This window comes from Larimichthys crocea, chromosome III (assembly GCF_000972845.2).
Source record: "Larimichthys crocea isolate SSNF chromosome III, L_crocea_2.0, whole genome shotgun sequence".
Lineage (NCBI taxonomy): Eukaryota > Metazoa > Chordata > Actinopteri > Sciaenidae > Larimichthys > Larimichthys crocea.
In genome coordinates, this window is record NC_040013.1 from 17,348,172 (window position 1) to 17,375,861 (window position 27,690).

General features: G+C 40.1%; 1 protein-coding gene across 30 annotated transcripts in view; it reads left to right on the top strand.

The window, feature by feature from the left end:
• LOC104930626 (calcium-activated potassium channel subunit alpha-1) overlaps window positions 1–27,690 on the top strand; it is a 131,842-nt gene that overhangs the window by 43,878 nt on the left and 60,274 nt on the right. For all 30 annotated transcript variants that reach the window (XM_027277936.1, XM_027277937.1, XM_027277938.1 and 27 more), the window contains exons 3-5: window positions 14,342–14,403; window positions 25,345–25,438; window positions 26,056–26,167. In XM_027277936.1, coding sequence (XP_027133737.1) covers window positions 14,342–14,403; window positions 25,345–25,438; window positions 26,056–26,167 — 268 coding nt within the window. The remainder of the gene's footprint in view (window positions 1–14,341; window positions 14,404–25,344; window positions 25,439–26,055; window positions 26,168–27,690) is intronic.

Consider the following 27,690-nt stretch of genomic DNA (forward strand, 5'->3'; position numbering starts at 1 on the left):
AACAAACTCTATCCTTGCTGTGAGTAAATCAGAGAGGTGGAGACTTTTGTTTGGCTTTGTTACTAAGGCTGTCTCATATTAGGAGCCATGGCAAGGTGCTAATTAAATGGTTTGTAGGTCTGTTTCTGCCTCCGGCCCTGAATTGCATCAGTATTGACTTCAAAGCCTCAACGCATCAAAGAAGGACCAGAAGCAATATGACTTTGCTTCCCTGCTCTGCTCTCCTCTGATACAAGTGAAACACATTATGACATCTTCCATTTTATCAGTGCATCCTACATACATCCAAGGACACGTATTTGTCGGCATGCACAAAAGCATGCGTTCGCATGAGTAATGTCTGCTGTACTTAGGCTATATGAGGACTTACTATGGGACATGCACGTGGCTGCACTTAAAGTTAGGGTCAGGCACAGTTAAAGGGAAGGTTGGGACAAATTATTCTTCAGATTAAATCAGTAATAATGAATAAAAATACTTCTACAGCTGCAACAAAGCTGGGAATGTCACACTGTTACACTCACGTAGCTTTTGAGCTCACAGCCCTCCCTACTTTCCAAGAATAGCATCATTAATTATTATTATTAAGATATTATTATAATTTTTTCTCATTCAAAATGTCTGTTTCTTGTGTTTGAAATAATCCCATTGATACATTGACTCTAAATCAGAAGCTGCAGAAAGCTCTATCATGGGGCTACTTAGCTGAAATAAGGAAAGCATAAAACTCCCTCTGACAGAGGGGCTAAAAGGCCAGACCATCATAGTCTCTGAAGACTGAATGATGTCTTGGTTTTGTGATCCCCTTTTATTACTTTGCTGCAGTTGTGTGTGTCTCTTTGGCACATTGCATTCACAGTTATTCCCACAGGTGGCACATCACCGTGGCAACATCACATCTCTTATTCACGGGAATGAGCTTTGTGCCCTCTGTCTGTCTCTGTTTTTATTTCTCCCCTCACCACCATTCCCGAGTGCATCCATTCTTCATATCCATTTTTTTTCAATGACCTTGAAGGGCCAGTTCACCCAAATTATAAATGACTAGTTTTGGTTTTATGTTACAGATAATGGATGGATGATATTTCCTTAAACCTAACTAAGTTGTTTTGTGCCTATAATCAAATCTTAACCATAGTGAGCAATGATTTTATTTTTGAAATGACAGTGTCGTCATTGTTGTTGATAGTGGTGTCAGATAAGAAAATGCTAATATGTGTTGTTCTGAAGTGCATGGACCAACAAATGATTTTGTTTTTTAATTTGTTGTGTAATCTGGGTGAACCAAGACTTCAGAATTAGAATAAAAAAACCCTGACTGATAATAGTCTTGGTCAGGTCTCAGTCTTTTCTGAAATGTATGATAAAAAATAGCCTAAATTTACTGTTATTTTTCTTTGTGTGTAGTTTTGTATTGAGTTTGTCAAGGATGACCAGATGCCACACAAGGTAACAAAGGATGCTTCTTGTAAAACGACTTGATGTTGCAGTTATAGTTCCTATTTGAATTGATGGACACTTGCAACAGCTCTACCTCAAACCCCATTTGAAGGAATGAATATATGCAGGTGCGAGATATGAGTGTATGCAGCAGCTTTATGTGGCACTTTCAATCATGCAACAGAATGGAGAGGTGGGTTGTGAAAAGGCATGTGTCTGATATTAAACCTATAAAATCCTCAATCCCAGGGGAATACACTGCCTTCCAGGCAGCAGGCAGCTGAACTTTTCACTGACAAGTGAGTTGGATATTGAATATTGATACCGGTGTCAACAATCAATCAAACCAGCAGACTGTCATCAGAGGAAAGGTGAGAGGTGGAACTGAAGTGGAGTTTGGCTCAATGTCTTCTTAATAAGGGTCGGTTCTTGGTGAGAAACCACATGAAACATTTATTGACCCTACCCTCTATGCAGGATTGTTTCTGGATGAAAATAAATATTGAATACTGAACAAATGTATTTGTTTGTTCACTTGTGATGGGAAAAATATAAGCCTTTTTTTGGGATATAGATATTCGACATGTATATTTAAAGTGTCTTTTCTGTGACTGAGAGAATACAATCCTTTACTTTCTGTCTCTGCTGGAGTTGGATTAGACTCTTAATTATCTCCTGAATGAATAACTGTATGACTAAAGTGGAATTTACAACATATACCCCAAAAGGCAACGAAACAGAAACTATTAGCAAGTGATCCTTCTCTTCCTCTCCCCTGCCATATCTCAAAACTGCAAAAGCATACCGAGGGCTTGGCAAGTAGAAATGAAATTGAATCAGGTATGTTGGTTTTGTTTTTAATAATGTATCAGTGACTTCAACTCTTCACAGCCAATTATGGACTCGTTTGGTGAAAGCAGCTACTTTGGTTGTCTCAGTGTGACACCTTCATTCCTCCTGCTGATGGGTGAAGGTATTAAAGACATGTTAAGGTCATTCATGGCAGGTTCCAGGCATCCACCCACCTTATTGACGAAGCAGGACAGCTGTGCGCATGGCTTGATCTAACATGGCAGAGAGCAAACAGAGAAGAGATACACTGAGATGCTGCTGCAATCCACTTTACACATAGCCTGCCAACAAACACAGAATACTAATACAGCTTCTCTTTTTCTCTGCAGATACTAGTCTCATCTTTCACCTTGCTGCAAGCAAGCTTTCTGCCTTATCAGGACCCGCTGGATTGTTAGGGAGCGAGAGTGGGCTCTGACGCCGATGATAAACTTCTCATTAACCTTCAGGAAATTAAACGAAACCTTGATTTAATTAGATAAAGATCATGTCAGCACTGCGTCTCCTCTGAGATGAAACCAATGCGCCTGTGGGGGGATCTCTTGGTGATATAGAAGGAAGGTTGGAAAGAGAAAGCAGGATTTGGTGCAGCTATATAGTTTTATCATTCAGATTGTCAGGTTGTCGGTCCATTTGCCTCGCTGGGTGGAGAGTTGAGATTTTTAATTCCGTATTTGGCAGAGCCTGGTTGTTCTACTAGCAGCCAAATGCAGTATGACATCTTTTGGAGAAGGATGAAAGGTTCTGCTGAATCCTGCAATATGCATTAGACAAAGTAATTGCTCTGAATGCATTGTAATAGAAATGGCGTTGGTGCGATCAAGTTTTGATATTAACTAGGGCAGGGATGATTTATGCTGTGATTAAAGTCACATAATGGAATTGTGTGGCAGTAACTGGTGCCTGGACAACAGTGTAGTGACCTGAATACATTATGACCAGATGGAGAATATGCCGCTTAAAGACAACCTTTTAGTATGCACACAGCAGACTTTGCTTTCTGCAGTGATCATTTTTAAGCATTCTGATAGGATGATTGTACCAATTATATAAATGTCAAGATGGCTATTGGTTGATACATGGCACAATTCCATTTCTAATAAAATTGAGATAAATAAAGAAAAAAATGAAGGAACAAAATAAATGTGACAAAGGTGTTTACAAACCCCAAGAAATTGAAAGATTGATCAGAAATATATGCATAATAATTATTAGAATGACTCAGATTGTGATTGTTATTAGCATAGACGATGCATTTAGAGTATGGGAATAAGAATGACACCTTCAGCTATTCTTTTAGACCACTTGTTTCTTTAAAGCAAACTTGTTTTCTTATACTGTCAAACACTGCATCTACTATTAAACCACATTTATGCAGCCACTGTGTCTGAGTTGGAATACAACAGCGCTGAAGGCACAATAGTAGCGGTGGTGACAAGTCACAGTGCTCCTTGACTGCTCTTCATAAAACCAGGAAAATTCCCCACAGATTTGTTTCTTTCACAGGTTAGTTTGTGAATAAACACCTGAGAGGAACAACCGCACTCAGTGTCATGTTGTCAGGCTGAAAGGATTCACTGCATGGCAGAAGTCTGAGGAGAAGTCTTGTGGGAGATCAAGTTTTTTTATTTTTTATTGAAGCTTAATGCAATACAAGGAAGTGAAGTGTAGAGGAGATTTTGACAGGATGCAATCTGAGACTTGCAGGGGTGCATGAATTATCAGAAGTAGGGGCCATAATCAGTGGTGATGTACAAGAGTGGATTTTAATAAATTACTATCAGCTGGCTAAAGCACATCACCAAATGCATATTTTAACATAATGTTGACATGATTCATTTCCCTTGATGTCAACATAACAGTATTTAGTAAGCTGTAAAGAATTTTTCAAATGTTATATCACATCTCTCTGGATTAAGAACTGTTCTTTTCTTTTCACGGTTTAAAAGTAAGGATTGTTGATGGCCTGAATCCAGCAGGACATTTACCTGAGCCAGTTGATCAGTCAGGCAGTGGTCCAAAGGGTTGTTACCCCAAGATAGTCTTTAGTCTTGGCGTTTCTCACCTACACATAAATATGTTACTGATGCCTGTCAGTTCTGCTTGTAGCTCTCTTAACTGTATGATTGTGTTGTAATAGGTCAGACTGGGGACCACCAATTTTATGTTAGATTTAGTGAGTTTATAGCTCCCCTGCTGACCTCATGTCTGCAGAGTGACCCAGAGTTATAAATCTAGCAACCACGGGCATTGCCATTATTGTTTCAACTCAGGAACACCTGAAACTATAGTGGTATGTTTAATTGAAAAAGAAATGCCTGTATAACTGTGCACCTGCTCAGCTGAAAGATGATCAAGCAACAGTCTTCTGTTGATAATCATTTTGACAATTTCTGAATGAAGCAGATCAAGCTGGCTCAGAGCCTAACAGTAACCGTAACAGCATTTACTGGCTGCAACAAGAGCTAGGAACACCTTTGTTGGAGAGATGGTACCTGACAACCCCCTCATCGGGTTGATTAGTGTTTTAGAAAGCTGGATTAATGAGGAGATGATTCTCTTTTACATTACTTGCACATGAGGGCTCAAATACAATAAACGCAACAGGGGCAAATCTATATTTAGAATTTTATCCAAATAACATCACAAACAGTCATTATAATATTTGTATTGTATGACAGCTGCTGCATCTTTTCATTTTTTGGTAGGCTTTGATAAATAAAAAACAAAAAAACACTGCATCAGTGTTTTCCTGCTGAGGCAGTCAGCATAGATAAGGGACAAATAGATCAAATAGCTCCCACTGACTGTGTGCAAACCTAACAAACAAAAATGTTGCTGCTTCTTTTTTTTTTTATAGTCTTTTCTTCCAGCATCGCCAAAAATTGGATCTGGGTGCTATGTTCCTCCATTCACTAGGCTGTCTCATAGTTGTAAACATACTGACACTCTAGATAACCTGAGGCATGGGGGCAAGTTTGTGCGATAAGTTGACCTGTGATATCCTGCAGCAAAACGCCACACTTTACCCAGGGTTCATTGGTCTGTGGTGTTATGTCACAGAGAGCCTCCACTGAACTCTCACATTAAACATTTAATCCAGGGCTGACGCGCCACTGAGTTTGCATCGCTATAACAGTCACAGTCACTAAAAATAATGTTAGCCCCATACCTACCCTACATATGCATAATGGACATTATGGTAAGTCAATGCAGTGCCAGCAGTTTCCTGCAAAGTCCCATTCAATATTCTGCAGATATACTGCAGTTTTCAAATGGAACCATTTATAAGATCATGGTGGATGTCGGGTGGAGGATGGATATGATGGTTAAACTGAAGAATCTTCCCCTCCAACGGCTCTGCAGGCCGGTCACATGCATCCTCCCATCTTCTCTGCTCTGGCATAATCCCAGTAGGGGTCCTTCCTTCTGTCTCATGGACAAACGCACACACAAGAGGGTTGAACATGTAGAGGTTGAAGACATATATACATGATATGCGCGCACAAAGACGTGAAGACACATGCGCAGACACACGCTGTGGCATTTAAGCTCTTGCTGTGCCTTGAGGACATGCTCTAATACTCTCCATCCCTCCGCTCCTCTTTCTCTTCAGCTGCTTTCTCCTCCTCTCGCTCTCATTCTGTTTCTGCCACCTCCTAATGCTCCTCATGTCCCATGGGGAGGGCTATCTCTAATATTCTCTCATCTCTCCATCTCCTGTCATCGTCACCTCCCTCTTTTTTATCTCTTCACTCTTTGTCTCCTCTCCTCTTTTTGAGTCCTCTGCACACATTCAAGGTCATGGTCACACTGTTCTCTTGGGATGGCTGCCTTTAGACGCAGGATGCTGTAGAGGAACGGGTGACCTGCACTTCTGGTATTCAGAGCGTACTGTACATTGCACTCGGTCCACCTCTGTTAGGATGCTTTAATTCTGCAGTGACACATCTCTCATAGTGCTAAAAAAAAAATCTTCTTTCCATGAATTAATGATGCCATACAGAAACTTTTAGAGGAGATTTTGCAGACAGGTTGTCGTGTCCGTCTGTAACAGATCCCCACAGGCCTCCTCTTCATCTCCCCTCTGACAGATGCTCATTTTAGGAGCTGTCATCCTGTCAGACCTGAGAGGCTTTCCTTCATACCAACCCCCTCCCTACCCTCTCCTCCATCAATCACTGTTTCTGTTGCCTAGGCACGACAATATGTGCATCTGTCCCATAAAGGCCACCGGGGTTAAAAGGAGCCAATTCCAGAGGTGCAGCATCAGTGGTTGTGTTTTGATTTATAAGATTGCATTTCCTATCAGAGTTGTTTGTAGTGGTCTGTCAGTTTATTTATAATCATTTCTTTAAAAAATATTAGTGAAAAATGCCTCACAATTTTCCCAAAGCCAAATGAAATAGCTTTAAATGTCTTATTTTGTCCAAGTTCAAAACCCACAAATATTCAGCATATTCAGATTTAAGAAGATGGAACTAGAAGATCATATGTTATACATAATTACAACTGTGTACATCTGTGTGGTGGGGTATTGCAAAACATGCAAACAAGCATAAATCATCGCTGTGCATGGAAACCAGATCTGTTTGTTGTGGCTTGATTGTTTGCATCTTTCCTGTTGATGATGCCAGAGTTCATTTTAAACCGAGTCAGCTCTCCACAAGTGTTACATTTCACACCACGTTTATATTTTCACACTTCATATCCAGGCACAGTCCTAATAGTATCGACTTGCAAGTTTTGTCTGATTCAAAAAGAGAAACTTTCACGTTGCGTTCGCTATAGAGAAACAAAATGCACATGTTTAAGATCTGCTCAGAGAATCAAGATTGTCTCTGTGCACCCACCATCCCAAATAATTTAGTCACGTCTGCCTCTTTGAAGTCAAATCAACCTGTCTTGTCTTATAAGAGGAAGTCTTTTTCTAGGTGCTACCTGCCACAGTTGTCATGGCTGACAGGAGCAGGAAGAGAGCGATAGGAATTACTGAAGTTGCTGCAGTGCAGGGACATGAGGAGAGTGGGAAGTGCCTTCTGTAGTGCTCAAAACAATCATTAGTCATCGTATCGGCAACAGTATTGACAGTGAAAATGTGTCATTTCACTTATTCATTATTATTCATTGTCTGCCAGATTGGCTAGACTTTTTTTTTTTTGCACTTTTCCAGACCCAAGGCTGTGATGGTCATCTGCAATATAGCACATGATCTGTACCTAAAGAAAGATGAAAGAAAAACATACCATTAAACATATCTAATAATAATAATGCTCATATCTAAATATCTTGATATTTTTTGTTGTTGTTATTGTTCTAGTGCTTTCTGAGGTACAAGTTGCTTGTTCGTTAAGCCTAGCCCTTTACTGCATGTTGAATAGTGATAAATGCAGATGAATGATAAAGATGCTATAGATCATTTTTTTGCCCATCCTCTATTCACTGGTTCCATACCCCAGAGACAATCACTGCATGACCTTGGACGGTAGCACAAAGAGAGCTGGCTGTGGGTGGAGAAGATATGAACAGAGAAAAGAGAGACGGTGCTGCGCTGTGGATCAGCTTATTTTCGCTCCTTCAGTCTGTCCAGACAAATCGGATATCAAAACTGTGTTGACTTCTTTTCTTAAAAGTAGGCTAACATGTTAAAGGGTAATTTTGGTGTTTTTTAAAGGCCTCATCCACATTGTCCCATTCCCACTGTTGTTTTCCTGAAACAAGTCACCTCCCCTCTCTCAAGATTTTAGAACAAAACTTCTCATTGAACGAGATGTGTTTAAACAGACACCAGATTACACGAAAAGGTGTAAAAAAAAATAAATTGAAATAAATACTAGCATTAGTCATTTTGACACAAAAACATTGGAAAATAAAGTCCAGGTTGAAAAACTTTGAAGCAACTACTACAAAGGAAATGGAGACGTATTAGATGTATCTGGGCTTGTATCTAGGTTTCCAGCATTTTCAATATATTTCCATATATATGGAGACAATTCATTACGAAAAAAAAAAGTTTTACTTCTACTTCTTATCTCTTGCATCATATTTCTCCTACTTTTTCCCGTTTTACACTCCTCCCTTTGGACTTCACTAAAATTGACTGTGACTGGAAGTCTACAGTGGATTGGGTTGATGAAAACAACTCAGACACAAACCGGTGCACAACTTACTCAGGCTTTAGCTTTTACCCTGCCTGAATTAGTCATGTGCTGCTCTCATAAATCATGAATTGCATATTTGAAGTCTGGGTATAACTGGTCCTGTTCTGTTGACAGTCAAACATGCTAATTTGATTTAATTAGGAGAGTAGTGGTTGGAACATGCACAAGCATGTCATTGGAAAGTCTCAACAGTCTGAAGTGGACTTTCCAGTACTTTGATAGCCTGATTATCAGTAAAGGTTTCCACAGAACCAAAACCTTTACAACATCTCTAAAATTATTTGTTTTTCTGTCTTCAGTACATTTTCTTTTTTGTTTAAATTCCGGCATGATATTATTAAACAGTTGCAGAAAAAATATATCATATATCCACTGTTTGTTATGCTTGTTCATGTACTGAAAACAGAAATATGTGTGGCTTCTTTGTATTATGACTTTACAGAGCTGTCCATGTTTGGTAACTCTTGGCCAACTGGTAAGAATGCTCTGTTATGAATTGGTATGCTTGTGTTACATCTGTTCAGTCGCACATTGAGAATCAGTATTCTGGGTTGAGTTATGAAATGTGTGACTGGAATACAGAGTGTGTTTTTCTGACAGAATGAAAGATCATACCTACACCTGTGTAGCCATGTAAAGCCCCCTGCTATTTGAGGTGGAGGTCACGTTGTGCGCTGATGTATGGATGTATGCCATCAAAGTTTAAGGGGGGGGTTTCATTTGTTGACACTCCCCTGGTGACAGGCTCACAGTCTCACCTCGCGCAGTAACATGTTATTCTGTTTCCTTTTGTGCCTAAATTTGCATTGGCTCTGGACAGATGTCTGATTATGTAGTAGTATTTGTTGTGATACAAACGCTCATAATGGATGCAAATGTTTGCTCTGCGGTGCAAACATTGTCACAATTTGACGGGTGAGGAAATACTATAGTTGCATCTGTCTTGTATTTCACAGACGTGAATTATTCTGAGAAAATCTATTGAATATGAATGAATATATACTTATGCATCTTGTTTCATTTGGTCTGATATCCGCTATAAAAGGTAGCTGTATATGATTATGAGGAAGCCAAAGGAAAGCAGAAACAGTACCCTGGTTTGGCCAGAGCTGTCCTTGGCCATGGACCTCTGAAATCCTTTCTGCATGGCTGATGATCAATCGGACATTTTGGAGCTCCTCTTTCTGGCTAACCCAGCGAGCCAGGCTGGATTAATGAACGAGCTTATCCTGATGCCACACAGTACTGAGAGGCATTCTTGACTCTCCACCGAGGATTCCCACTCATATAATCTTGGGGAACCCATTAGGATTCTTAGAAAGTATTTATTTCAGTGTTTGACAGAAAGAAAAACAGAAATATTCCAGTTCAGATTTCTTCTTATTTCTCACCTAACTATACCCGCAAGGATATTTGTTTTCCTGCCTTTTATGTTCACACCTTGAAACTGTGTAATAATGGCATGAAAATATCCCCAGGCTTTGAATTTTGTTGATATTTTGCACAAATAGCTTTTTATTTTAGAAATGATCTCAAACAGTTCAGTTTTTTAATTTTCTTCCATAAACTATACACTATAGGCCAAGGCGCTAATGAGGATGTTAAGTGAACACTGGAGGTTCACTGAGGCTCGGATGAATTGATTTCAAACCTGTGAGGTTTGTTTAGATGAATAATAAAACTGACAAAAAGTAATACACTTTTTGTGCAAGTTTACACAGAGCATTGTTTTTACTTCAAAAATGATGAATCTGATAACCATGAAATAAAAAACAATGGGAACTTGTACTGTTCTCTGAAGATTTACTGAAATGACTGACACTGTTGTTTCTACAATGTGATCAGATTAGCCAGCTGGCTAACACTGAAATGTTGATTAATAGTTATTGTCCTTTTTTCCCATCAGGTTATTATCTATAAAGACTTTTCTCAAATCTATTTCTAGACTACTTAATCCTGATAAACTGTATGTATATATGAATACTGAGATATTAAGTCATTGATACCATGATGGATTTGATCTGTCTCCCTCCTTTAATGACTTCTATCCTTTGTATCCTGGTGTGTATACAGAAAGATGCATCTTCAGCACATCATGACAAAGAGAAACAGAGAACTCTGTCTTCCTAGATTGCTTTGAACTGAAATGTGGAGGACACAGGGAGCTTTGACTCACCACTCTCTTGACCTGGCTAGTTAGCCTTAATATGAAGCGATTCCTGTGTGCGTTGTCACACAACCCACATCACCTGTCTGTGAGACTCTGCTTTATCCCTGTCACAGGGTGCACTTAAGGGACAGTGGATGTCATTAGATAGGATCCCTGCTGCAGGAAGAGGACTTCTGTCTTTGTTTTCCGAGCATTTCATATTACTTCCACAGCCAAGCCGCGAGAAGCCCTCAGAATTCGTCAAACTGTCAAATAAACTGAGAGTGTCAGACTAGAACGTGTGTTTATACATGTAAGTTATCGTTATTATGTGTTAACAGTCCTGCTGGTGTCATGTGAGAGCTGCCACCTCTTGCCCACTTGCAGTGCTGCAACCCGAAACCCACACACATCCAAGTGCACGCACACGTCTTCCAGTATGCCTGTTAAAATGTCCCTCGGAAAACATCTGACAGATTAGCTTCGCACTTTAAATATAGAAGGGGATACACCAGTGAAAACCTACACGGTTATTAAAGAGAGAACATAGACATCACGTCCGGATGCTGCACTTCTGACATGATACCGACGTATTCCAGTTTGTTGCTGATATATCTGACTTACTCATGTCATCTTGTCACATGTGAATCATCTTGTTATATAAACAGCCTTGTGTATTAATTGTACTATTGCAAATGCAGCAACAGCTAGATTTAGCAATCCCTCTATAGCTGCTGAGTTTCTTTTTTTAATTTCTCACTTGTAGGGAATGCCCCTCTGCCATTATCATTCTTGTAGGTCCCCCCCTCGTATGTTATTACATTGGTCCTGATTTGCAGTGGCGGTTGCTCGGTTGGTTGTCTTCGGTAGATTGTGGGTTTGAGGTTAATGACGAGCCTTCGTAGACATTGTGTGGAGAAAGTGTGTGTGCGAGTGAGGGAGAAAGGGTTGGGGGATGGGGTGGACCAGCTTTCACAGTTGAACAACTGGGTCAGTTAAAGATGACGCTTCTTATCTCCTCAGCTCATCGCTGAGAGTTCACTGTGCTCAGCTTTTCAGCCATACTTCTCTCTTTTTCCAGTCCTCTCTCTTCCTTTCTCAACCTCTGTGACCCTGGTATATAGAAGCAGAGACTAGCTCCAAGGGAATGTCAGTGTATATGCATTTATATGTTCTGTATGAGTATGAATGCATGTACACGTGCATTTAAGCACTATGATTAAAATGTTGCTTTTCTATGTCAGGGACAGTATCAGAGAAAGACGCCTCTCACCTGTCGTCAAGTTTCTTTAGATTTACTTATTCAGCTTGTGAAATCGGGTCATGTAGCATTAATACCAGTGATTTCCAGTGATTTAACATTGCACTCATGTCGGACTCACAATGGACAGTTCATCATCCTTGTCAAAATCTGGTACTCACGACTTCAAACACACACACAGAAAGAGCTACCCCTGGCCAAGGCATGGTCTAGAGACTTGGCTTTTGCGGAGGAGGACACAAATTGGCAAAATGTCTGGGAGAACACATTTCATGCGTCCAAGAACCCCAACCACCAGTTGATTCACTATAAGTTATGTCAGAAGCCCTATCTGACACCACTTTTGAGATTTCATATGAAGCTGTCAACCAGCCTGAACTGTGACTTGTGGTCTCTGAACACATCAGGAACATTTAAGCATATGGTATGGGACTGCCCAGAGGTTTATGGCTTTTGGAGAAAGGTAACAGTGACGTTATCTAATATGATTGATAAGCCTGTACCTCTGGAGCTGACTCTCCTTTTGCTCAATAACAATTTACATTCAAACAACGCAAGGTTTGGTTGGCTGGCTTGACGGCTGCCAAAAAACTGATACTACAACATTGGCTACCCCCTCACAAACTGTACGCTAGGAAATGGCTGGAATACTTTCAGGATGTGGTCATGTTAGAACTCTCTACAACACAGATGAACAAAGCCAAAAGTTCTACACTGGACTCATGGAAGAGAGCCACTTCAGCTATAACGGGCCTGCTCAGTTCAGAATAAAGGCACTTAGTAGGATTATAAGACACTAGACCGAGGAAGGAAGGGAGGGAGGGATATGTTAAAAATGTTTGCATTGTTTGACCTTGTCATGTGAAATCATAATTCCAATAAAACAGTTGTTCACACACACACACATACAAAACCTGGTACTGCATTACCCACAATGCAACACCAACCACAGGTGTACCTTCTATGGAGGTCCCATTGGAGCTAGTAGCACTCCCCAAGACCAGGAAACACACAATGACACATAATGCCCGCTAGTTAACTCCTCTCCTTCCTGATCAGACTAGCAGAGTGTTTTCCATTCAAAAAACCTGATGTTATCTTAGAGCTTTATCTTGAGCCTTCTCCTCATCTCCTTTGTCTGGAGCATCATTGATGTCTTTGGCTCGTAAGGTTATTCCGTCCTTGGACAACACTGTGACCAGGATTGCCATCGTCTTCCATTCAAGCAGCAAAACCATTAAAAATGCAAGGGAATGGGGGTGTTTACTTAATACCACAGTCACAATGCATTGGATCAATCCAAAGGACCATCACATGAAAGTAATCAAGCTCCCATCATCAATAATGAATGGCACAATCAGCAGGGACAGTGGGCCCCTATTGTGAGATGGCTGAATGAGAGGAAAAGATCGCAGGGGAGAAAGTATTCATCGTTACGTTGGTCAGCTGTTGCGAGATGATTATTATCATGACAGTGGTGATGGGGATGTGAACTCTAATGTGCAAGTGGAGATAGCTGGAGGGGATTATTCTGGCACATGTCACCATTTTCCAAGGGTGTGGAACAAGAGGAAGCTGACATTTATTTTTAATGTTTTTCTCACAGCAGAACTAAATTTGAATAGAAGTTTTTTGTGTTTATTATACTACACCAAGCTCAAGCTTTGAATTATTTTGAAGCTGTACATACACTACTCCATAGAAGTATTACATTCACATTTTGTGTTCCTGCTCAATTGTGGCTATACAGTTGGATAGAGTGAAAAATCATTTAATCAAGAATTGATTATTAAGAGAAAAGTCGTGCATTTCTTATGCAGTTTTCAAGTGGTATTAATAACTCGGTCTGATTTAACTTAATTTAAATGGGTTCACAAACAAATGTAATAATCTTTCAATCCAAAATTATATTTTAAGACAAGATTAGATCATTCGTTTAGTGCTACTACTGCAAGTTGTCTTACAAGTCATATGTAGTCATTGAAACATTATACAGACCGCAGTCCTGCGGAGTCGTAAACTCACACAATGCAAGCAGTGACTCAGCGTAGTACTTGAGGAGTGCATGTCAACACTTGATAACTGTAGTCCTCTCAACACTTTCTCTCAACACTCCCTACATGCATACATTGTTGCTGCTCTTCAGTACAACTGAGCATACAAAAAGTGTATCCGTTCTTTGCTTCCTATGATTCTGCCTGCGTTGAATAGGCTATATTTGCTGACATGAGTGCGGGCATTCATTATTCAGTGTGTGCTTTTTGAAAATGTCCACGGTTATGTAAACTACAGAGGTAAAGTCACTGTTTAATTAAAGGTACTGTAACTAGTGTGGCCCATTGTGTCCACTCCAACTGAATACAAGACTTTGTTTACAATAATTAATGAGCAGAGTTAGAAGACTTTTGCTGCTCTATGCATGAAAGGAATTTCAATTTAAAGTAATTTTCTCTTACGTCTCTGTCTTTCTCTCCTCAGGTGGTGTTAGTCTTTGCACTCAGCATCGGGGCCCTTGGTATATACTTTATAGACTCCTCAGAGTAAGTATGAATTTCATGACATATCTTGTGAAATAGCTTTGGCAGCTATGAAATAGTGATGAAATATAGATAAAACTAAGTTTCAGAATACTGAAATGACACTACTTAAGTGTTGCATGCGTTTACATCGGCCTACATAATGTATCTGAATGATAGGTGCACGGGCGTCTTTACTCCTCTCCACATACTGCAATCTCTGAAATGCAAATGCACATATTCACACCCCCACACAAGTACTCACAAGCAGCAATGAACACACATACAGTACACACACACACACACACTCACACACACACATCTGCATTTGAGGATTTTTCAATGGGAGGACTGTCAGTTTCCATGGTAACAGAGACAGGCAGATACCGTACAGTATGTGGTAGGGAGCTTGTTCTGTGTGTGAGTAAGTGTGTGTGTCTGTGTGTATTGTCAGTTTATGCGTATCCCTGGCTGGCAGTCACCCAGAGACAGATTGCAGGGCTGGCATCTCTCCGATAACCACTGCAGCTACTTTCACACCACCCAGACCCAAACTGTACCTTTTAAAGGGACAGTCTAGGATTTGTTTCTCTCTGGTACAGATATTGACTTGTTAGCATTAGCAGTGTCTCCCATGGTCAGACCAAAGTAGTGAGATGCTGCATTTTCAGATAAAAATGAATAGTAGCTACCATGGGAAGCTAAAAATATTTCTCTCAGTCTAGCTTTGATTAGTGATGTGATATGGGAATGGGTTTACGTGTACAACAGTCAACTCAGTAGGAAACACACAAAGCTAATATATTCTATATTTTTAATATATATAAAAATATTTTGCAAGTAGAAAATTACTGTGTGTTATCTTTCCCAGGCTGATTATAATTTAAGGTTTCAACTTTATGTTTGCTGAAGGCAATTCTGCACCTCCTGACTTCAGTAAGGAGAAGCTTCCGTACTAGACGGTTCCCCTGATTTTCACAGTAACTGTGGCTCAGAGTGCACTGATTTTAATTAAAGCAAAAGAGGCGATTTATTCTCTATTGTTTCCAATTATGTAAAAGTTCTTGTTTGTGCCTCTGGCAATCAAATAACCAGAGATGTGTCACCATGTACTACACAGTAACTCTGTGTGCAACTGACTGCACTACGGTATTTCATGCACCGTTGATGTACCAAAATAAAACCTCAAATATTTACTGTAGTGCCTGCGGTTGTGGAATGTTGATTGCAAAGGGACCATAACAAATTGACCATCATACTGCATGATGTTGTTCATATTCACTTCTCTGTTGGATGTTGTGCCGCATGTTATCTTTAAGTAATGGCACTAGCACCCTGCAGTTTGTTTTCACTTTGATACAACATCTGTGAACTTTGAAATTATGTCCCAGAGGGAATTGAGACTCTAAAGGTATATAGACGTAAAATTCACAAAATAAGTGAATCTATAATGAAATCCAACCTGTACAGTCTTATCTTAGCAGCAGTGAGAAATTATTCCTGGCATGAATCCAGTCACCATTTTATACATCAAGATAAAAACCTTTTCTTCCTCATGTACATCTCTATCTTTTATTATATATCCCTCCATTACTCCCCTTGTTTTTTCCCCTCTCTGCCATATTTTTAGCAAAGAAAAGGAGGGTTCAGAGACAAATGTTCTTATTTTCTATATTTCATACTCAGATTATGACTAAGGATGCAAAGTAGTTTCCTTAATAATGATTCACCATGCGAATGATCAAGATTCACATTTAAAAGTAGCAACTGCTGGTGGGGTGTAGGCAACAGGCAGTTATTACAGTAAAAGTGAAAATCAAATCTCCACTATGTCATCAAGGTAAATGACAGCTTTTACCGTGCTATTTGTAATCTTCCTCTTAGTGATGCAAAAAAAACCTGACTGGGAATCGACAGCACATTGTACCACTTAACATTGTACATACATATTTTACACTTGCACACAATGCAGGGTAACATACCCTGCATTGCGTGCCTTATCTATTCACAAGGTTAAAATGCATGTAAATGAGGTCTAGAATGACACCGATCTGATCAACAGTCTGGCCTGACACTTGAGCATGCTACCTTCACAGACAAACATTGCTAAACATTGCAAACACTGTTAAACTATCCACTAGATAACAAAGGATGGTTAAAAGTGTGTATGTTTGCAGAGATATACCGTGCCATAACATCAGATCTGTGGGCTAAAATCAGGGAGAGTAGTTTAAAAACTGTTTTTTGTTCTGCTGCAAAGCTGTTTCTGTATTTCCCCATCGTATCTTGTATGTAACAGTGCAGTTTGAGTGCTTCCCTGAGGCATTGCCCTGATCTTTCTGTGCTCCCATTAAGCTAAGGCCCTCTCTACCCTCATCATCGTGATTAGCTCAAGCTTGTCACTTGAGTGTGCACATCCTCTCAGGGGGGCTACTGATCGACCCAGAGCAGGTTCACCCGACTCTGGTGGCTTTTACATCCTTAACAGTGCCAGGCTTATGTTATAGCCACACTTTCACTTCAACAGCTGGAGCCTCTTAATGTGCTCTACAGCCATTGTTACATGTCATAGAGCCGACCTGCCACTAAATGTGCCGTAACTGTCTATTGAGGAAGACCTATTTTTGTCTCTGCTACAATCTATTTGATGTAATATCTCTCTAATGGCCAATAATATCTGAAATTGCCACCTCAAAATAAGCCAAGATGCATCACATGGGCCATCAGGGTGCTATAGTGCTATAGCCAACAACAACAAAGCTAAAAACTAGCACAACGTCAGATCTTAAATAACTCTTGAAAAAAAAATGTTACTTTAAACTTACATTTCTGTCCATTGTCTCCAAGAACATTCTGCTCTGAGCCACAAATATATACTCCTCTGATATAACCCTATGTGTGTAGGATTGCATGTACATTCACTGCATGCATACATGATCATACTCAAAATTCATGCCCCTATACTCAAGTGCTGAAAAAGCTTTAAAGATGACCTTCTCTCCATCTAGCTTCTTTGCCACTAAATGTTAATGACTGAGGAGATCGATGAGTGCGGATTTATAGCTCACCCTTTTAATGGTAGTAATTACTCCACCAAACATTGAGGGTACAGACTCATGAACTATTGAAGCTCAGTGGTTCACTTTCCCCCTTCTCTTCCAAACTGCCTTTTTGGTCATTGTATGAAGTCAACATCATTCGGAAATTGTCTGTGAAAAAGGCAACAGTAATGGGAAGGATTGTGGTCGTGGTTATGGTTCCCTGTGCGAAAAAGAGACATGTGGCGGGATAAGTGCATGCGGGCTGGACCTTGGGAGGTTGGAACTGCACAGTGGGCTTTTATGTCTACTTCAGTGAAGCAGGGTAGCCCCTTGGGGCAAAGACGCACACACACACACACACACACTGGGTAAAATACTGAAGAAAATGTACCTTTTTGGCTATGCTCCAGTGTCCCAGGAGCTGTTTTGTTTCTAGCCTTCGACAGGTGGGGCTTTCCTAGCAGGAGCTCCGTTGGCCAGTATTCTGCAGCAAAGATCCCAGAAAACACAGCTAATCCTTTTGTGGAAGCAGGTAGACAGTTTGAAAGGAGGGAATTGTTAATTGGCTGCTCTTCCAGTTGAGCACAGAGCTTACTAGTCATTGACTTGGCCACCATGTGGTTGTTAAGACGGTTGTTAAGAAGAATTTATTTATTTTTTTAATGAATGGAAATGGATATGTAGCTTCACTAAGAATGACCACCCATCTATTTGTTATAACAAAGCGGTTGTGTTTGATAAGTCACTTCCTTTTTCTGTTCCTCTGTAGCAGGCTTCACTAGCCAAACTAATGCTATTTTGGTGATATTTTCGATGGGAGGATACTGCGTCCTCTCCAGCCCACATCTGAATCTGCTTTAATACCTTGGCTCATCCCTCATCCTTCAGCCCTTTCTTGTCCCTCCTCTGTGCTCCCATGAAACAAATAGAGAGGAATGTAGGACAAAGTCTCTGCAGGCTGCTCTTAAAGGGATGCCCTTGTTCCTGCTCCACTTCTGTTTCTATTTCTCGAGTCTCTCGATCCCTCCCTGCCACACATACAGACTTTTGCATGCACACACACTTGCATAGTCACGTTAACTTGCAGGAGCAGACACATGCACACAAACACAATTTGGTCTCTGTCTAAGAGGCCTCATAAGCAGTGGCCTGCGCCTGTAACTCTATCATTAGTGTGCGATCAATGTCAGCACTGAAAAAAGAAACAGTGCCTACTGACTAATTAATGGGGTAAGGTGAGAAATATGGCTGAGCAGTGAGACAAGCTTGGCAGACATTGTGGGGATGATGGGTAACCTATACTGTATAGGGACCTTTCTGTCTTGGGGTGTTAGGTCTGAATTGAGTACTTGCGTTTCTGCGTGAATCCGAGAAGAACACCTTATCATGAGAAGACTTAAGTCATAGTTCACATCAGTCTAAGTGGCTTTAAATACACAAAGTGAGGCAGTAATGCATTACTAATTTCAAAATTAAGTATCCAGCAATTTTCTAGAATTTCCTCCGTTTCATCACTTCTCCCCACACCTTTACGGAGATGTTCTCACTCTAAATGAGGGGGTTATTATCAACATTTGCTCTGAAAAAGGAGAGAATATGAAATGTCAACATCACACTCATAGATAATTAGGTTTTCTGAGTGTTATGGAACTTTATGATTATGAAGCCTCTCCCTGTAGACTACAAAAATTAAGCTTTTTAATTGCTTTTGATATCTTAACATGAGCTGAGGACGGTTTTAACAACATCCTTTGGAGTGCTTAGCTCACATGAGGTGAAGCTGAACATTTGTGTGATGGTATAACATGTCAGCCCCAAAGTATTATTTTAATAAGAGTGAAATTACCCTGGCTGTCACTCTATCTGGGAAATGCAGATTCAGTGCACGGAACACTGATTGAAGTCTAATGAAAGAAATTACCAGGAGAGATTAGCCAAGTTGCTCTGCAATTTGATATTTTTCTGGCACCGGTGTATGCTGAGTGGTCCAACTTCTTTGTTTAGCAAAGTCACCATGGCAACGTAAAGGCCATTTGCTGTTGCAGTCGCCTGAAATCCCCTTAATGCTGAGTGGAGGGGCTATTTTTAGACCACAGCATGAACACAACACGAGACACTCTCAAAACATTCGCTTAACTTAATAAACCCCAGATGAAATTGAAATGATTTAAGTTCCTTTGTGGCCACAGTGTCAATTCATGTCAACTCTTTCACTGATATTCATCAGATCAATATTTTAATCCAAAAACACAGATATCATTTTATGACTGTTACCAAATGTTGTTTTGATTCATGCCAATGTAATTACTGCATTCCACTATTATTATTATAATTTTAGACTGCAACTGGACCTCATATGTAATAAATAATAACAGCATGAAAACATGTAATTTTGTACCACCCATCGTGGTTACCAAATGGTTTTGCATAATTATGCATATTGCAAAATGCTTCGTTAACAGTTCTCATGAGGAGCCCATGGATCATGCACATCATGGATCATGCACATCATGGATCATGCACATTTAACAGTAGCTCAGTGTTTGAATTCCTGGATTTCTACACAATCTTTCTGTGGGTTTACTTTGTTTTTAATATGTCAATTTATTTTTCTGCTGATTGAAGGTTATTTTACACGAGGAGCTGATTAAATTAGAATAAATAAAACTACCAACTTTATTCACTTATTCACTTTACACAATATTAATCAGTGCTGACAAGGACGTTTCTTTTGCATATGACACATAACCACAGTTCTGATCTCTTAATTCATTTGCATTCAAAAGAAGGGATGATGTGATGTGTGTATGTTTTAGCTATTGCACTGTAACAGTGGCTTCTGAATTATTCATTATTTTTTTACATTGCTGCAAACATTTACTCTCTCATGTCAATGTTATTGTATTTTGGAGCATACTGTATGAAGTTGTGGTTTATATTAGTATTACAGTCTACTCCTTTGAGCTTGGGGATGTAAGTCTTTGTAGAGGAAATGCTTTAAGCAGGATACAAGTCATTTGCATTGAGATGAAAATTTTGTTATCTATTATTAGCCTCCCTGGAGAGGTTTTATTTGTCCGTTGCCCTTGTAGGTGAAGTATTTCTTATTTTAGTAATGGTGCCTTGACCTAAATCAGTCATTAAAGTACCAACCTGGCCTTCTTTCAGCTTCACAGACCCCTCCCTGCTTTGTCCTTTACACGTACATGCACTACTCTCAGGAGAAATGCTGCAAGTGCGCCAGACATTCAGTTATTGCACTCAGATTACATTCTAAATGGATTCATACTTTTCTGGTTGGGTTGTGTATTGATTATATGGGGTGACTTGAATACTAATAAATGAGACTATGAATATGTAACTACCTTCTAAGATGAGCTTACTAGAGCAGTAAGGCGAGGAAGATTTGTGAGTTATGAAGAATGACTCAGATTTGGTGTGAGCATTAGTCAAGCAGGCAGCAGTATGTTGTTGTTACTGTTTTCTCAGGGGGGCAACCTTGCTGTTGCTCCTGCAGCTATCCAAGGTCATGTGCAGGCTAACGAATGGCTGGCTCCTGCTGACTGACTAAAGGTGTTCAGGGCTATTTTTAGAACATCATCATGAGCATACTCCTTTGCCCTTGTGAACAAATGAGTTTTACCTTTCTGGTTGAGTTCTTGGTCAGAGGCGGTTAACGTGGGGAAACATTTCAGATCCTGAAATAGACATAGATGCTCTGCAGCCTTCCCTCGGGCAGTCGCTGTTCTCATGTGTGTGCCTGCATGTAAGCGCATGTGTGTATGTTAGTGCTCGGCTTTGTAATAGGCAGAGTCGGATTAGTGTGGTGCAGGCAGGCATTCACCAAGTGAAAAACATAAAGAGACTGGAGTTTATCACTGAAGCTCAGGAATCTCCAGGCAGTTTTCATGTGGCCCAAAACCAGCATTGCATGCTATATATACATACATATGAGACAAATATTGTTCTGTATTTCTGGGAGCTTGGTCCCCCTCACTCTCTGTCACTTCCACATCTTCCCCTCTTCCTCTTTCTCTCCCTGTGACTGCCACTATCTCCCTTCTCTCTCTGTCTCTTTTTTTTTATCTCCCTGTGTCTTGCTGCTGTATTTCTTTCTCTCTTTCCCCTCTCTCCCACTCTTTCTCTCTCCTCTTCCTGTCAGGCAGGATGGTGTAACACCAGACTGTGCCAGGGCTTAAGGAGTAATAAGAACTGTGGTGGGCAGATCTATTTTCTGCAGGACATTGGCAGCGTGTGACCAGGAATCCCTTGTGGTTGTTGGGTGTGAAGTGACATTGGAAGCAGGAATCAGGATGGCGTCTTATGTTACATTCTCTTTGTGTAGGAAAAGAGACACAGATAGTGGAACACCAAAATAATATTGAATTCCAATACAATAACCCTGTAATATAGTACTCATTTGAGAAGCTTATAATGCTCAGTTTTCGTGAGGAGGTGAGTGAACTCTGATCGCTGGTTGTACGGTTGGAGGTGTCGACACCGACATTCACATTGAGCACATTATGTCCTGTACCGACACCGACACAACGTTGGCACTGGACATTTGCTACTGTATCATCCAGGATGAGCTATATTTGAAGGGACTATTGCATCGCATATCATTATAGCATCATCACCTTTTAAAATTGCAAACAGTTAGCAACATTGCTATTTATTTGGAGACATGTTTTTTTGCCACCTAATAAAAGCAACGCCAGTTCCTGAATGAAATATCTGTGTCTGAAGCTGCTTAATGTCCCTCTATATTTCCTGTCTGTTGGCTGCCTGCTGTGGTTGGAAACAAGTCGATGAAAGCTGTGAGATTGAAGTAAAACAGTCGAGTTGTAAAATCAAGACAGTGAGCTGAAGGGAAGGTAGAGGTAAAATGAACTGCGGCGTTGAATGATGAATTCACAGTGGGTTTGTCACTATGAGTGACACCTTTCACATTACACATCTCTTCAAGTCAAGTCATTTTTCCATTGTCTTTAGAAAACTGAGATAAAGAAACTTGGGAATATGGCTTTGATGGTTGCAAAGAAAAGATGGCTTACTATTGAGCTGTCTGTGTGTACGTGATGAGTCATTGTTCTACTCATACAGTAGATCTAATTCTGTCTTTCTTTGCTCTATTTGCTTCTTTGTATGCAGACTTGTGTTTGGAAGTATTTATCTTCACACAGGATACAGTCAAACATTATGACTTGTCATATATATAGTAACTTGTTTTTTTTGTTTTTTTTTACCTTTCAGTCCACATTGCCATTTTTTGTGGTTTGAAGAACATTTAGCCGTTCCACATTAATAGACTGTGTGAACCTCTTTCAGCCTGTACTTAATGATTCATTATCAAATAATGATGTTAAAAATGATGAAATTAAAATGAGCAAATTCAAGACAAATTCATTGTACTGCTTAGTCCTTGCTGTACGACACCATGCTCTCTCTGTGTTATTGAGAAGGCTTTGGGTCATGTGATGGTAGACAAGCGGTTATTCAGAATTAGGCCAAAGCTGGGCCCAAGGGGAAATGCCACAGTGACCACTCCAAATGGTGTCCTCAGTGTGCACCATCTGTGTGTGTATGTGCTCATATGTGCTTATAAATCTACTCGTATTTGCGTTTATGCATGTGCATTCTCTTGCACAAAGGTCTGTTGGTTTTTAGCTGTATTGGGAGTGAGGACACATGAGCTTCAATGTGTAGTGTGTAGGAATGCAACGATGAACCGATTTCACTATTAACCACAATTTAAAATGTCACAGTTTTAGTACTGTAAACTGTTTTAGTACGGTGTAAATAAACGGTATCCTCTCAAGGGCACCTGAATGAAAGATGTTTCCTTACTTTATTTTTTACTAAATTGATATAAAAAAATTATTGTGATCAAATAAAACAAATTAATCAATTACAATTGTGAAACCATGACACTGTTGTTTTTCCTCAGATGATAATTATACCATCCAAATCTATAATTGTAGCATATTTATTAGTGTGTAGAAGGCCAGTCTCAACCTGGAAACTATATTGATACACAATGACATTTTATCATCTGAGGCAAATTTGTGTATCCTTTGGCTGTATGTCTGATTTATGATGGGTTTGTTTTAACATGCCTAGAGAATCACAAGGAGAAATGCCGGTGGAGAGTAAATAATTGAGTATTTAGGCCAGATCAATGTCAAACCCTCGGAGGGGTCACAACTGAATTAACCTCTGTCTGATGGCACCGTGTGAGAAAACGCCTTTCAACCAAATAAAATCATTTTCTAAAACAATTGCTGCATAAACCAGACTCGTTCTAATCATCTTGGACATGGTCCAGGGCTTTGCGTCATTTTAAAGAGCACATCAGTCCTTAGGATATGCTCGAGACAGACCATGCACTAGTAGTTGAGTCATCCTCTTCTCTGGCACGTCTGCACTCTATAATGGATCTTGTGATGAAATGTTTGATGTTAACTGGAAGATGATTAAACCTCACTCCTCTCTACCTCTGGAGTTTCTCATTATGCATAAACTCTATTCCGGATCTCACACTGGGCCTCTATGGGCTCCATGCATACAAATGTATACTTAAATGATTAATTTGACCATATGGGACTTGAAACTGTGTACTCTTGTAATGGCCATGTGTGTGTTCCCTTGTCAGTCTATACATTCCCAAAGGTCTCCCTATATAGGCAGTCAAACCATAATGCATATTCATGGTTTTCCCACAGTGGGATTTCATCATTACGTGATAGCAAAATGCTATAGGCCTGTGACCAAGTGAAGAATGAGAAGAGCACACTGCGTATTATAGCTTTTGTTGAGAGCACCCACTAGCTAATGGTTAATCATCACAAGGTAAACATGAAGATGGATTATATGACAGACCAGAGGGATCACGACTCATTTATCATCATCCGCCTTCTTTAAAGCAATACCGCCTAGCTATTTCACTCTGTTAAATGAAGAGAGCTATGCGGTCTCTTTTCTCTGTGTGGAGTTTCTGTCAAATGGAAGATCTGTTGGAATATTTTTTTGTTTGACACACACTGAATAATTTATGAATTCTGAATGTACCGTCACATCAAAGCAACCGCTCTTAACTTCCAATTTCAGTTTATTTCCAGCTGTTTTCATATTTGTGGGGTTGACTCTACAGCGAGGACTTTGATCTTGGTCTGTGACGGTCTAGGGCAGAGAGGAGGAATTGCAATGGCAAATCACTAAACTGGTTAATACCTATATCATTAATACCAATTTCGTAATGATGTTTTTGAACCCATATTTTTATGAAATACATTTTGATTCACAGAGGTTTTCTGGGTAGCTATAGGAATATTTAATAGCAAGGATCGTCAGTACCATTTGACCTTGACAGCTTCAAGCTGGTTGTTGTTACTATAGAACAGTTTATTATCAGTCCTGTGAGCTGAATGGAAGAAAGGCAATCAGGATGAGGCCTTATATACATGACTGTGATAATAATCATTTTAAAAAAAGGACGAGGTACCGTGTACAATTATGATTATCCTGGTATGTAGGGATGAGCAAAGCCAAATGGTTTTTTGGCATGAATCATGTCACGATGATGGGATTGTATCTTGTTATTTTTAACCAGATTCTGTGATTGAAGTCCAACTGATTAAAAACTCATAAATAAAAGTTTTGTTTTGTTCTTCCATCTGATAGAACAGCAGAATACTGTTCGTCACATTTGGCATCAGTTTAATTTGATTTTTGCAATTTCTAAGAAAATTGCATATTTGTTTTAATATTGGGATATTGATTTCACCCATTATCTACAGTAGTAACATTATAAGCCTAGAAAATGAGGGGAGGTCTTTAGAAATGTCCATATATGTGTTTAATCTTTATTATTATCTTATTTTATTATTGTATTAATGCTTCTTTTCTCTCTTTCTCTGTTTTCTAGTCCTATAGAATCCTGCCAGAACTTCTACAAAGATTTCACGTTACAGATCGATATGGCCTTCAATGTCTTCTTCCTTCTTTACTTTGGCCTGCGGGTAAGTTGGCACATATGCATACATGCTCCCACATAGAAACAAGAGTACACTCATTCACTCATGCATGCATTTGTATACTGACATACATTTTCAGACATGCCGTTAAACATACACAATATGCACACAGCCATGTAGGAAGGCCATCGTTTTTTATGCAATGCGATCTTCAGCATCCTGCAAAAAGTTACTTTTATATTTTTATGATGAATAATTTAAGTCATTTAAGATCCCACATTTTCACGGGATGATCAACGATGCTTACACATACGCAGACACCAACTAAGTCACCTACGAATACTCACACAGCACAACTTTAGATTATACTGACATTAATGTCGCTAGTATGGTTGTCATGCCAGAGCAGCATTCCAGCGGTGGAAATGCAAGCCTGACATCCTGAATGAATAAATAAATAAACTTATAAGCTGCTTACCCCACCAACCATTCGCATGACTCAGCAAGTGGGGTGAAGCCTTTGTCATTCCATACAGTATGTCAGCAATGCCAGAGGAAGACACAGCATGCAGTTTGTATGGTGGGATGTGGTGGTGTTTTGTATAAAATCTCATTTTTTTTAAAGTCGTCATATTGAAGGCCGTCACTGTTTCTTTTGACAGTTTATAGCAGCCAATGATAAGCTGTGGTTCTGGCTGGAGGTCAACTCAGTGGTCGACTTCTTCACTGTTCCTCCTGTGTTTGTCTCTGTCTACTTAAACAGAAGCTGGCTTGGTAAGTCTGCATGTCCGTTTTAAGCAGTTTCTTTAAATATCACCAGTTTCATAAATATATTTTCACTATATAGCCTTTTCTTTTCATATTTTTCTCAACTTGTTGTGGTGTTGTTGCAAGGGGGGCTCAAATACAGGACATAGACATAGAGGTGTGGAAAAGTTATGAAGATTTATGGCAAGGTCCGGGGAATGTAGGTGCAGTGGAGATGAGATGAAGGCTGGTGGGGCTGAGGACTGATGGGCAGGTTGGTGGCTGGCAGGAGAGACGCAGGGATAGCGGACAAGCAAGCTGGCAGGAATGTAATGAGCTTATGGCTCAAGGAGAAGCAGTGAGCACAAGCAAAAACTCCAATTCTCAACAAAATACTAGACCTTCAAGTGGCCTAAGAACACAAGTCTACCGCAATAGCCGAGTCAATGATCTGGCAGTGGATGTGAGGGAAGCCTGGATAGAAAAGCTGTGAACTAACAAGCTGATTGAAGCAGAAGAGCAGGCTGAGCATGTGAGGTAAATGAGCCGCAATCAGGAGGGAGCTGGGAGAGCGCCAGTAAGGGAAACCACACCCACCCACACACACACAAACATACACACAGACAGAGACTGACATACAGACAGGAGAGCACTGGGAACACAAGGAAGGGGAAAACACTGGAGGCACAAACATGGCTGTGACACAAGTCCTCAGTCCTACCACTCCTCTTTCCCCATTTCCTTTTTTGCCCTCTATCTTTACATGTCACCACTCCTTTTATCACTCCCTATCTCTCCCTGTGCCTCCCAATCCCCCTTATGTCTCCCCATTACTGGGAGTGTGTCTCCGAGGTCCTTTTGCTCTGGGCTGTAGTCAACTTTCCCTTATCATTGAAAGTGACAGAGCTGGGTTCTTCTGATGTTTCAGGGAACACAGACACAGCCCGATGGATGGGCCTAATGGGAGTGAAAGTGACTCAGAATCAGGCTGAGGTTCTGTGTGTTTGTGTGCGCACAGACTCATTGGTAATTGCCTTGTTGAGGCGTTGCACCTGGAATACCTCACAGTGGTCCATAACTGCCATCTAATGAGCTCATTCAGTCTCACACAAAAAATGCAGATGCATGTGTTATCCTCAAACACATACACACACATACACACTCTTACATGAGCAGACTGGAAAACACCCTAACCTGCAATATGTAGCGACCTACTTTTCTCAGTGCGTGCAGAGTATTGTGGCCTAAATTACACTGCAGTAAAAGAGTTTCTTTGTAGCTTTATTCTTTTTGGGTGCACTACTCTTATACTTTTGAAACTACAACGCTGCCATACTTAATTTCAGAAACTCAGCTGAATGCTAATTCAATGTTTATCTTAGCATGGCATTAGACCACCAAGACTGTTGCCGTTTTAATAAAATTAATGATGGCTGAATTTAATTTAGCTGCTTTATTTTTTAAGGGTTCTGGTATTTTACGTACTGGCTCACTGTCACACTGTCATGACTTGATGAGACTTGTGAACAGAATGGAGCCATAGCTGTTAA